We start from the raw sequence: 13,727 nt of genomic DNA, 5'->3' as shown, positions 1-13,727 counted from the left end.
TTGCCATTGACTTCTGACCAGGTTTAGGTGGTGTATGATAGCGATTTTTAGACAACGCGCTAGTCCCCTCCCTAGGTTGTTAATTGCCACACACCGCAAAATACCAAATTAAACTTCGCGCGGGTGAATAACAAACTTTACGCCATGCGCTGGTGCCCAAAATACAGCCCTATGACACTGTTGAATCAAATTAATACAGCAGAAACGTATCAGATTATGTGCAGTTTCCTCTGGAGCCACAAAAGGGTTCATACACACACTTTAGACATTTGCAGTAGAACTCTAGCCTAGAAATCTAAAATTACATTTGTTGCCAGGGCTAGTCTAGCAACTCTCCGTTGGCTTGTGAGCTCCAGAAATCGAAACTTAATCAGGCATTGAAATCGTGTATAGTCATTTGGTGGCTTTAACATAATGATTGATGGCAGAGGTGCAACGGTTTGGCTTGAATTCACTGCTACTTGAAAACAAATATCCTATTGCGTGCAGAGGGAATTTGAAAGACAACTAATTATCCCGCCCCTCGGACTGAGCACTGCGAACGGTGAGTGCCCAGACCCTACATTTTAATGTGGGTCTGGCTCGCCAGGCTAGTAGAACTCCCCAAGACCTGTACAAATGGTTACCCTTTAAATTTTGAATGCCAAATCTATTTTTGCAGTTTGACTGTAGGTACTTCTGAAGCCTACCCTATTTGGCTCTAGGTTACTCTCACCTACCTGTAGTAGTGTGTTTATATTTTTTTCTTTTTTAAAATCTTATTATGGGAGGCATAATGTATTTGTTCCCTACAGATGTCTGCCACTGCAGCTGACCTTGAGACAACTCTCCTGCAAGTCCTCGCCTGATACTGCCTGGTATACATACATTTAATTTAGATTCATTGATAGGCACATTATATATCATGTTCTGTTTTAATCTGTTTAAATTTATGCAAGAAGGACACCTACTGGTGTACCCTGGTATAGCACCCTAAGTGCCTTTGTTTTGCCTCGCACCCGAGAATTTAGTTCTAACGTGTTCATATAGAGATGTGTACGACAAGCTGTTTCTTACGGTCAGATCCTCGGAGTAGATACGTCCGTAAGTGTTCTAAGCAATTATTGTTCGAGATATTGTATGTAAACACTCATGCCTCTGTTATAATTCTAAAAATAAGTCAATATAAAAAGTTTACTTTTGATGAAGAACGCATGCACGACTAGCGTGCTAATTTCTACTCATAGCTTGCTGATTTAGCTAGTGGTTATCGTCGGATATAATTAGCATGTTGCTTGTAATATGAAAAATACATTTAAAACACATGTTGATGAGATAGTAATTTGACATATGGTAATTTGATGTCTTTCTGTTTATTTTTATAGTTTTACGAGAAAAAAGAATGAGCAACAATGTAATGAGTGAAAGAACTGGACAGGCATGTTTTATGGACCAGTAAAATTCATTCAAGAAACGTTGTGGAGCTTTATTCATTCCACATTCTTCAGTTAGCTATCTGTCTGCGCCTTGCAAGGACGCAATTGCTAGGACAGAATAGTAAAAGGACGATACACAGCGGGTGAAGACAACGGAGCAACCTCGTACCACTCAGCTTGTCAGAAATGCACAGTGACAAAATGGCGACTTCTCAAGAAGAAGATTCAGGACATGTGACTTTAGAAACGAGGTCACACATAGGCAGTTTTAGGTCCAGCACATCAACAGATACCAGTGCTGCCACAAAAGGCAAGGGCCAGGGCAGAGGCATCTAAAGTAAAATTTGCATATGCTGAGAAGGAAGCTGCTATGCTTAGGGAGAAAGCTCGCATTGAAGAACAAAAGCAGAAAGTATTAGCCGAAGCAGTACGGCGCGAAGCAGAGGTGGAGGCTGACCTTCACATGCTACAATTAGAGAAGGAGGCAAAAGCAGCGTCCAGAGAAGCAGACGTCTACCAAGCTGCAGCAGAGTGGGAAGACGATCAGCTGCTGGATTTGGGAGATGAAGACAGAGCTCAGCTGCTGGATTTGGGAGATGAAGACAGAGCTCAGCGCACCAGGGAGTATGCGCGGAACTCTCCACAGCCATTTCTTGGATCACGGCAGACGCACGAAGAACCAAGTCGTCCTCCACAAACAACTGCTCAGCTGCATCCTCCTCAGCTGCACCATCCCACTCGATCGTGCCCTCATGCAGCCAGCCACGCACAGCCAAGCAGAGCCAACTACGCAGGCCTACACGACAATCCAGCACCAATCAGGTACCCCCTAAGGCCCCCTTCTCCAGCAACAAGGGAAGGCTACACTGACGTGCCACCTGATTTTGCCACGTATTTGATAAGAAGAGAGATGGTGAGCTATAAACGAAGCCGAATAATTTTTCCTTGTTGTGTGAGGTAAGAACATTTCTATCATGGACTTTTGTAAAGAAAACACATTAGGAAAATATTGTTATACCCCTTGTTTTGTTGTTCATGGTATGCTTCAAAAAAAGTAACGTTACTAACCAAAGTGAATTTGATTGTTCGCGTTTGCTGGAGAGGTTTATGTTACTCTTGAGTTAATTTTGCAGTGATGGCTTGTTAGACTGTGCTGGTAGTGTTAAGCTACACAACCATTATGTTACTGAACTCCAGGACAAACAACCTGTATCAGCTGTCTGTGTTTTTCCACAAAGCTCTGCAATCCATGCATAACATTGGTTAGATGCCATTCTGTGAAAATCCATTACCATCATTTACTTTCTTTGAAATTGCATTAAAATATGTCTGACTCTTGTTTGTAGGACCCCTTTGATGAGACACAGTTCGAGAGTCACAGAGCTGATGCTGTTAGGAAGCTCAAGCCGAATGCCATCCCAGCACTGTTCGTCTTCACCCCACCGACACCGCCCAGCAGACCCACCATACGAATGAGGACCTGCACTGCCTACTCACACACACAGGATTTAAAACACACACGCATGAGGAACTCCACTCACTTTCCTAGCGTTCATGGGCTTCGGAAAACCGTGTCATTCACGTCACGTAGTGTGTGAGTCAGAGGTCGGAAACTGGGGCTAGATTTTGCTAACAGAGTTGCCCAGTTAAGGGCTCGTCATCACTTTTGTCGTCACGTTGTAGTTCGTTTGTGGTCCATGTGGCCTTTCATGTCCAACAGTTTTAATGTGAACTTGGGAATTTGATGTTTTTGTCACTTGAAAGCTGCTTATCTTTCTTTCAAAAGTGTCTTACACTATATTTTAAGCAAATACAGTTGTTTATTTGTGATTAGTGAGTGTACATTTTAACCTTTGTTGTGGCATCCGTGTTTGTCACACATTCTGACAGCAAAGCACATGAACACTTGCTGTGGGAAAAACAAAGTAGCCACGGGGGCAGTGCTTGTCATTCCGAAGTGCCATGAATGCACCATCACACTCAAATGATGTAGGTACACACACCCACATGAGGACCTTGACTCAGACTGCATTACTGTAGGCCTGCCACTCTTCCATGTCACCTCTGAAGTAGTACCAAGAATGTATTCATGTATTATACCAATATGCTATAAGATTGTCTAATACAAAATGAAAAAAAAAAAAAAAAAAACCTTTTACCCATAATATTCGAAATGTGTTTTAATGGCTCTTCCCTGATTTCACTGTTAATTTGAATATGATTTTTCCTGTTGGAGGATCATCCAGAGTCTGTTGTTTAAACGTTGTACAAATGATTGTGTTATGCTAGGATTTGAATGCAAACATTCATAATGTATATGCTATAGTGTAAGAAGTAACCAAAGATATTAATAGATTGTTTAATACAACATATACTTTTACCTCATATTCAAGATCCTAATTATTGCTTTCACTTGCACTTTTGCATATTATTTAATTAAGTTATTTTTATATTGCTAATGTCTGATTTGTTTTTTTATGAAAGAGAAAACGACTCTTGAATTGATAAACAAAATCTATGTGTGTCTGGTCTTTTTTCCCTTGGGCATAGGCTACTGTTCAGTGATAAATAAAAGTCTTGAATCTTTAATCATAGCTTCATCAGTCAGACATTTAACAATAGACACAGTCTGATCATGACACCTAGTAGCTACGAGAAGGGTTAATTTGAAATATTAAGAATTATTAGATTAGAATAACCAAGATGTTGTCATTTTTATTTGTAGCCAATGTCTCAATAAGTACCGTAGGCTACGGTGACGGATATCGGAAAAGGTAAGGTAAACGCGGTTCCACTGATTAGGTGATGTAGTCATACTTTTCTGTCTTGAAACGTTAACCGTGACATTTGTAAAAGCGTTTATATTTTAGCAATATATGAGAAACCTTTTAACATTCCCAAACAGTTTATGATAATGAGCGATTTGTTGCAACACCCCAATTCAGTCCATTGGCAGACGTAATAGAACGCTGTGCAGTGATCTGACTTAGTCTTAAAGATGGCGCCCATGATTCCAGTTGTCGGAACTCTCTCTATATACGGCTCTGGTGCCATCCATAACAAGCCCCACGCCCTCTTCAAGTGTCGGGCCTTTAGAATTAAGCACCTGGATGACCAGAAGGCCTATCTTAGAGAAAATTCCATTTGTTACCGTTGCTGTGCCTCCACTAAACATATTGCAAAGGACTGTAAACTGTCTGTGAAATGCAGAGAATGTGGCAGTGAAAAGCATGTATCTGCCCTCCATCCTGGACCCGCCCCCTGGTCATCTGAAGAGACCAGAAGTGAACCAGAACAAAACGGACTGCAAATCGATGTCACTTCAAAATGCACAGAAATATGCAGCACATCTCCACACCCAGGTCGTGCTCCAAAATATGCCTGGTGAAGGTTTACCCTTCCAAACATCGTGAAAAAGCCCAGCGCGTGTATGCAGTATTGGATGAGCAGAGCAATCGGTCGCTGGCCAAGACACAGTTCTTCGACCTGTTCTGCATTGAAGGTGACCCCTCTCCCTACACTCTGAGGACGTGCTCAGGCACAGTTGAGATGGCGGGGAGAAAGGCATGCAGCTTCACAGTGGAGTCACTCGATGGGAATCTGCAGTAGCACTTCCTCCCCTCATCGAATGCAACACGATGCCAGATGACAAATCAGAAATACCGACGGCAGACATCACACAACACTTTGCTCACCTCTCTCCGGTACGAGACAAGATACCACCTCCAGATCCTGAGGCTCAGATTCTTCTCCTAGGGAGAGACGTCTTGAGTGTGCACAAGGTACGTGAGCAGTACAATGGACCCCACAACACACCGTATGCACAACGCTTAGATTTGGGCTGGGTCATTGTAGACGAGATCTGCCTTGACGGTGCCCATCAGCCAGCTGAAGTCAACATCTACAAGACTAACATACTTTCTAATGGCAGATCCTCATTCTTCACACCGTGCACTAGAAGCATCCAAGTCAGAGAGCAATTAGGCCCTCATTCTCTCCTGTGCCTCACTGACTCACTACATGACGCTCGTCACTCATGCACTTCCCTTATTGACCCAGACCACCTCGGAGACAACGTTTTCGTGAGAAAGACAGACGACGAAAAACTAGCCCTCTCAATTGAAGACATCTTCCTAGAGGTGATGGACAAGGGCGTGACAAAGATGGACTAGGGCGTTGACAAAGACAACCACTGGGTGGCGCCATTCCGCTCACCGAGAACACAGCTGCCGAACAACAAAGAGCAGGCAGTGCAGAGGCTGACTTCGTTACAGCGCACGTTCCAGAAAAACCCAGGTATGAAAGAACATTTCTTTGAGTTCATGCAGAAGGTGATAGAAAACGGTCAAGCCGAACCCGCTCCGAACATGCAGCCTGGTGAGGAGTCATGGTACCTGCCACCCCCAAAAGCCGGACAAAATTAGAGTAGTGTTTGACTCAAGTGCCCAGTATCGCAACATCGCACTCAACGATGTACTACTCACAGGGCCCGACCTTAACAACACACTGATTGGCGTTCTGCTGCGCTACCGCAAAGAAAAGTTTGCCATTACTGCCGAAATTGAGCAAATGTTTTACAGCTTCAAGGTAAAAGAAGACCACCGCAACTATCATCGCTTTCTGTGGCACAAAGACAACTGCCCCAGCAAGGAAATCATTGACTACAGAATGACTGTACATGTGTTCGGGAACAGTCCTTCCCCAGCTGTAGCGATATACGGGCTGGGGCACACAGCAGAACGCGGCGAAGCAAAATATGGCACAGACGCCAAAGAATTTGTTCTGCGCAACTTTTATGTTGACGATGGGATTACTTCTGTCTCCAGCGAAAACCTGGCTGTTGACCTTGTGAGGAGGACGCAAGGAATGCTGGCGGAGGCAAACCTGAGACTCCACAAAGTGGCGTCCAACAGCACCACAGTCATGGAGGCTTTCCCACCTGAAGAGAGAGCAAAGGAGCTTAAGGACTTGGATTTGAGTGCCGACACATTACCTCTCCAGCGGAGTCTTGGCATTAGCTGGGATTTAACAACAGACTGCTTCACATTCAGAGTGTCACGAGATGTCAAACCATTCACACGGAGAGGGACGCTCTCAACGGTCAACAGGCTGTATGACCCTCTGGGGCTTGTATCTCCCATCACCGTGCAGGCTCTTGTCAGAGACTTCACCTCTGTGCAGCAAGACTGGGATGAGCCTCTCCCTGCAGAGAACAGGGCTCAGTGGGAAGCATGGACGACATCCCTTACTGACCTTGAGCATCTGCACACCCCAAGACCTTATGTTCCAGTCTCGCTCTCTCAAGCCCACGACAGAGAGCTGTGCGTCTTTTCAGATGCATCTGTTCTGGCCATAGCCGCAGTGGCGTATCTGCGGGTCACAGACTCAAAAGGTCAGTGCTCACACTGTCCCACGCTTAGAGCTGTGTGCTTCAGTGCTCGCTGTCGAGCTCATGGAGCTCATAAAAGAAGAATTGGACACAGAACTGTGTGTGAAATTCTACACAGACAGCCGTGTAGTACTTGGCTACATTCACAATACAACAAGGAGATTCCATATGTACGTGGCCAACAGAGTAGCACGTATACGGAAATCCACATCGCCTCATCAGTGGCATTATGTCCGAACTGATGAAAATCCAGCCGACCATGGCACCAGACCTATGCCACCAGCTCACCTGCTCCTCACGAACTGGTTCACCGGACCTGCGTTCCTGCAAAAAACAGAGGCAGTAGAAAACAGTGAGGTGGAGCATTTTCAGCTCATAGGCCCAGATCTGGATGTGGAGATTCGGCCCCAGGTAACCACACTTGCAACCAAAGTTACAAGTCCGTCGCTAGGCACACACAGATTCCAGCGCTTTTCAAGCTGGAAATCTCTTGTGAGAGCTATTGCCACACTTACCCATGTAGTGAGGTCATTCTCTCAATCCACAGACTCACAGACCTGTAAGAAATGGCATAACTGCACGAAAACTGCCACTGCAGAACTTTCACAAGCCAAGTCTACAATCATCAAAGCTGTACAACGAGAAGCGTACAAGGGTGAGTTTGAAAGCCTAATACAACATCAAAGTGTGTCACGAGACAGCTCACTCAAGAGACTAGATCTCTTTATCGACAGTGAGGGATTGATGAGAGTGGGTGGATTACAAGCAGCGGACCTCTCTGACCAAGAAAAACATCCTCTGATCATGCCACCAGATCGTCACGTAACCAATCTGCTCATTCAGCATTACCACAGTCAAGTAGCACAACAAGGCCGCCACTTTACCATGGGCGCGATACTCAGCGCAGGACTGTGGGTCGTCCAAGGTAAAAAACACATCTCTAGTTTGATCCACAAATGTGTCATGTGTAGGAAGATGAGGGGAAGGCTTGAAAATCAGAAAATGCCAGATCTGCCAGCAGACAGAGTGTCTGTTGATCCTCAATTCACACACACAGGGCCCGACGTCTTTGGTCCTTGGAGCGTTCTGACACGCCGAACCAGAGGTGGCAGCGCTGAGAACAAAAGATGGGCGGTCATGTCTAGCTGCCTAAGCACCAGAGCTGTTCACCTGGAGGTGATAAGAGTCAATCAGAGTCAATGTCGACTTCAAGCTTCATCAATGCCTTCCGTCACTTCCTAGCTATCAGAGGACCAGTTCAACGGTCAATCTGCGGTCAGACAGAGGCACAAACTTTATCGGGGCCTGCAAAGAGCTTCAAATCAATACAGAAGACCCAGAGATCAAAAGATCGAGGCTGCGCCTGGTCATTCAACGCACTGCATTCCTCCCACATGGGAGGAGCGTGGGAAAGAATGATTGGAGTCGCACGACGCATTCTTGAAGGGCTTTTGTTAAAAAACAACACCACACGACTCACACACGAAGTGTTGACCACACTTATGGCCGAGGTCATGGCCATCATGAACTCTCGACCTTTGGCCCCCATATTGTCCGACACGGAGGTACCTCAAGTTCTCTCACCTGCGATGCTACTGACCCAGAAAGCAAGCGTCGCCCCTGCTCCTCCAGGTGACTTCAAAATTGATCATCTGCACAAAAGTCAGTGGCGACAGGTCCAGAGCTTGGCGGACTCCTTCTGGAAAAGATGGAGGCAGAAATACTTGACAACACTACAACCAAGAAGGAAATGGACAGAGGACAGGCCGAACCTTCAGGAAGGTGACGTCGTCCTACTCAAAGACTGTCAGATGAAACGCATCGAATGGCCAGTAGGACTTGTCACAAAGGCCATACCAAGCAGTGACAACAGAGTTCGTAAGGTCATGGTCAAGACTGCAAATCAAGGGACTGTGAAAGAATATCTGAGACCCATTAATGATATTGTTTTGCTTTTTTCCAGAGATGATAATTGATTAAAATGTAGTAGGAATGTAGTGGTATAATACGAATTATACCAGACAGGGAGTGTTCTGTTTTAATCTGTTTAAATTTATGCAAGAAGGACACCTACTGGTGTACCCTGGTATAGCACCCTAAGTGCCTTTGTTTTGCCTCGCTCCCGAGAATTTAGTTCTAACGTGTTCATATAGAGATGTGTACGACAAGCTGTTTCTCACAGTCAGATCCTTGGAGTAGATACGTCCGTAAGTGTTCTAAGCAATTATTGTTCGAGATATTGTATGTAAACACTCATGAAAATGCCTCTGTTATAATTCTAAAAATAAGGAAATATAAAAAGTTTACTTTTGATTAAGAATGCATGCACGACTAGCGTGCTAATTTCTACTCATAGCTTGCTAATGTAGCTCGTGGTTATCGTCGGATATAATTAGCATGTTGCTTGTGATATGAAAAATACACTTAAAACACATGTCGATGAGATAGTAATTTGACATATGGTAATTTGATGTCTTTCTGTTTATTTTTATAGTTTTACGAGAAAAAAGAATGAGCAACAAATGTAATGAGTGAAAGAACTGGACAGGCATGTTTTATGGACCAGTAAAATTCATTGAATAAACGTTGTGGAGCTTTATTCATTCCACATTCTTCAGTTAGCTATCTGTCTGCGCCTTGCAAGGACGCAATTGGTAGGACAGAATATATCATATCGGCCATTCACCTCGAGTTTACAAATGTTTCCACAAGGTAACATGCAATGCTTAGGTAACATGCTATGACTTGAAGTTTCAGGTGCAACAGGGCAAGTCACAATTAGAGGTTGGATGATCACCTTTGAGGGCCGTGTAATCTCTGAGGGCATCCCACCAACATTTGCAACAGGACTTGCCGCTGTGTTTGCAATCTACTACATATTCAACCTTCAGTATCAAGATGAGGCAGCCTGCACTCTTCATTCAGAGGTAAACCCCTTTCATTCCTTGTCATTATTATATGGATATATACAATTAAATGAATTGTGTTTGTATTTTTTGCATAAAATGGTATTATTACTGTAAATTTCAAGCCACAACACACACACACACACACAGACTGGGTATTTTGTTGGACTATAGGCTTTACTGTAATCTAATTCCATTTGATGAACAATTCATTGCATTTAATTGAATGTAAGAAACAGTATGTTGTTGCAACCCCACTCTGATCTTAGACTATTTTCATTTCAGGCGCTTCATTGGTATAAATCCAGAGAGCGGAACAAAGCCCAAAATGGGCAAGGTTGTCTCCAAGAAGAAAGGTGTGATCGTCCAGAAGAAGTCTTCTGCAGTCAATACACACGTCACCATGTTTCTGAAGAATCTTATTGACTTGAATGGAACTTGATATAGACCGGTGAGCTCTTTAATCTCGCTCTCTTTGTTTTGACAATCTGGCATTGCCACATTAAGCCACAAGAGAACTGCTATTATTAACTTTATAAGCATTAGGCCATCCTTAAAAATATTTTTGTTTGCAGTAACAGCCAAAAAAAAATAAAAATGGGTCGGTAGGTAGGTCAATATTTTTTTTTCAAGATTCAAAGTAAAAAAAAAAAAGTACAATTTTGGTCATGGTGATTACGTAGGAATGAATTTACACAAATGTGCATATCATGACGTAACTGACTGGGTCTTCAACCCGTGCCTTCAGGCGCACCATTGCAAACCTCATTCTGATGCAGGTTATATAGACCAGCCTTTCTCAAACTTCTTTGACCTGAGGCCCGGTCATGGCAGACTTTTGGGTCATAGGGCTCATCTACATGTACCCAGAAAGAAGGCTACAATAGCTCTTGGCCACGTTATATTGAAATTTTACTATACAATACTCAATGCTATACAGTGTATTATACAGTCTCTGCTCTGTTTCTAAGGAAGTTCCAAAAAACAACGTCGTTCTATTAAGTTTCGTTAAATAAATAAATAGCCTTCCAACAGGTTGAAGCGGAGCTTTGAGACCAACGTTATCGATTAGTTTCAGTTTCTCTCGCGCAGACGCGCACTGAATGAATGCTCATACCACCACTTAATTGTAGGGCTCCATGTTTAATGACATCGATAGCAGAAACGTTTGTTTTCTTTTTTCGTCGATCCGCGGTTTCTTGATCAACTGCGCAGCAAATTATCAGATGAAGCACCGGGCCTAATTTCACTCCACGACTCCGCGGACCAGCAGTCTCCATGTTGCGGACCCATATTTTGAGAAATGTTGAATAGACCACAACCAATTTCAATACTCCGACACGGTCACCGTTAGACTAGGGGGAGGAGGGATGAGAAAAGATCTGGCCACAGTTCTTCCAGAACTTCGTGCCAAGTAAAAGCGTTATCAGTTTGTGTGAATGAAACGAAGCGTAGGCCATAGTGTGACATGCGTAAAACCAATGGTGTAGAGATGACTTTTTTTTTTAAGTGAGCCACGTTTGCATGTAGGCAATTTATATTCACAATACTTGGGCCTACTAAAAGAAATATTATTTTATTGCATTTGTATTGGTTGTTTAGAGTAAAAAAAACAATCGGTCAGTATTAACGCAAGTTTACAACCGGCAAGTCGGTCGGACTAAAAGGGGAAAAAATAAATATTTGGGTCGGTTCTAAATTGACAGGGTCGGTCGGGTTACGGCAAACGAAAATATTTTTAAGGATGGCCTTAGCTTGGAGTGCATACTGTACACTCCTGATTGTATAGTTTATTTATTATTATGATTATGATTTCTTGCTGTTGTTTGACGGTGGCAACACTAACCTACACAAACCTACCTCACAGGACTATTTTAAGATGTAAAAACAATAATTTTATGCTGATTCATGGACATGAAAATACACCTCCACCATGATCCCCTTGCCAGTATTTGGATCCTGAGATCTCAGCCTTTACTGGACTTACAGTGTGGTGAGTTTGATATGATGCAGCAGCCATTTGGTTGTGTGGAGTCATGTGGGATGACAAATCTACTTCATATGTTTTTATCATTTTTTTTTTTTTTACTCTTCAAAACACATCCTCTAAGTTAGTCTTGGACTTTACTCTTCAAAACACATCCTCTAAGTTAGTCTTGGACTTTACTCTTCTAGTAGTAGGTGTTAAATCCAGATGACAAATCTACTTCATCTGTTGTTATTGTTTTTTTTCTTTGTTTGATATTGTTTTACTCTTCAAAACACATCTTCTACTGTTTTAGTAGGTGTTAAATCCATTTTATAACAATGTTCGTGCATGTTTTTGAATACATTTGTGTGTATTATTGTGTCAATATAAATGTAATTTATATTGAAGACAAAAACTCTTCAATATAAAGTAAAACTACTGCATCTTTATGTACATGAATGCATTTGAAAAAAATACAATATATTTCTTTAACCTTGTAAATATCTTGGTAATGAGAAAGGGCAAATGTACAACTCTACTGAACACCCCTCACAACCTGCTGAAAGTCTCTGCTGCAGCAGTGCAGTCATGTGTATTCTCACAGAGGGAGGTTTTTGTACGGCTCTGTATCACTGTGTGAACACATTACCACTGTGGTAAACTCTGACAGTAGTAATCTCCTGCATCTTCAGTCTGGACTCCACTGATGGTCAGAGTGAAAGCACTTCCAGATCCACTGCCACTGAATCGAGATGGAGTGCCTGACTGGAGAGTGCTAACACGGTAAATCAGGAGTTTAGGAGGCTCTCCAGATACCTGATGGTACCAGTTCAGAAAGTTGTTGTTATAAACATTACTGCTGACTTTACAGTTCAGGGTGACTGTTTGTCCAGCAACAGCAGGTAATACTGATGGAGTCTGAGTCACTGTGTACTGCCCCCTGCATTCTGAAGACAAAACAAAACAAAAAACACACACATTCATAAAAACTCTGCAGAGCGTCTTTAAAAATGCAAGCTTGCTCTTTTCACTCATGAATATTATTAACAGCTGTGCATCTTACCTTGAATGTAGATAAGTGTCCAGAGCAATATCACTTTAAACAACATGTTCATTCTGGACCTCAAGAATGACCTAAACCAAGCTGTCTGAGAGCCCAAGAGCAGGTCACACTAAAACCCTCTGAGTACACGGACACTTTTAATTTATGCAAAGTGCCCTTCTATGCAAATACTGCTCCTGGACAAATCAGGTGTAGATGGCTGATCAGAGTTCTGACATTGCAGTGACACTCATTTGTCTGTCTCTTTTCACCACTGAGAAGCTGAATTTCAACTAAGGCCGTTTTAAGAAAGTCTGATCAAATCTGAAATTATTTTCAGAAAAAAGAAAACACGTTTTTGACAGACTTAAAAAAAATAGAAAATAGAAATAAAAAATAGAAAATATTGCAGATGTTAAATGCACGCAAGTAGTTTTTAAAAGGTGACTGTTCATATTATGTTTCAGGTTCAGTGTAATCTCTGTTAGGTGGCTGAACGTTTGGAATCCATTTTCAGAGCCACCCGAGGTTGCCAATCTTAGTGGCACCCATAGACTTCTTAGTTTAGCTTGCATCTAGAACAAGACACATTAAATTGAAAATATGCATGCACTTAAAGCACTTTAGACTGGTGATTCTATTTTCTTGTTTTTTTATGTTGCTTTAGCATATATGCAACATTCTTTGGATTAATTAAGGCTTTTCAACCAGTGATTGCTTTTGTGCTCACAGCTAAAATACTGTGAACAGTTGCGCCATCTTCATAAAGTTGGCAGAGTTTGATTTCAAAAGTTTTGAACTAAAACATATGATGGGCTGATTCATGGTTCAAGCAATACACCCAGTGGCGCAAAAAGCGCATAGGGGCGCAGCACCATGGGGGCGCCAAATCGATGGTAAAAAAAAAAATATATTAGGTATTTTCTATATGTAGCTACTGCTGTCCGTTTCTAAATCATTTCAACATTTTATCAATGTTCTATAACATTTTAGAGGACTAACAGGC

General features: G+C 42.6%; 1 long non-coding RNA gene and 1 gene segment (V, D, J or C); one reads left to right on the top strand and one right to left on the bottom strand.

Moving 5' to 3' along the window:
• The first annotated feature begins 817 nt into the window (after positions 1 to 817).
• On the top strand, positions 818 to 11,889 carry LOC125310711. 2 transcript variants are annotated; one of them, XR_007196339.1, is made up of 4 exons: positions 818 to 857; positions 9,556 to 9,731; positions 9,996 to 10,161; positions 11,578 to 11,889. It is a non-coding gene; the product is annotated as an uncharacterized LOC125310711 (long non-coding RNA). The 2 variants fall into 2 exon arrangements; XR_007196340.1 differs by lacking the exon at positions 818 to 857 and adding an exon at positions 8,962 to 9,011 and having other exon boundaries at positions 9,562 to 9,731.
• A 432-nt stretch (positions 11,890 to 12,321) lies between these two features.
• On the bottom strand, positions 12,322 to 12,827 carry LOC125310710. The segment is given in 2 exon segments: positions 12,322 to 12,626; positions 12,743 to 12,827. Coding segments are annotated over 2 exon segments (354 nt in total).
• Between the last annotated feature and the right edge of the window lie 900 nt (positions 12,828 to 13,727).

The sequence above is a fragment of the Alosa alosa genome, chromosome 17, assembly GCF_017589495.1.
Source record: "Alosa alosa isolate M-15738 ecotype Scorff River chromosome 17, AALO_Geno_1.1, whole genome shotgun sequence".
In the NCBI taxonomy this organism is placed as follows: domain Eukaryota; kingdom Metazoa; phylum Chordata; class Actinopteri; order Clupeiformes; family Clupeidae; genus Alosa; species Alosa alosa.
Note: the sequence above shows the minus strand (reverse complement) of the source record. Positions and strands in the feature narration are given on the sequence as shown.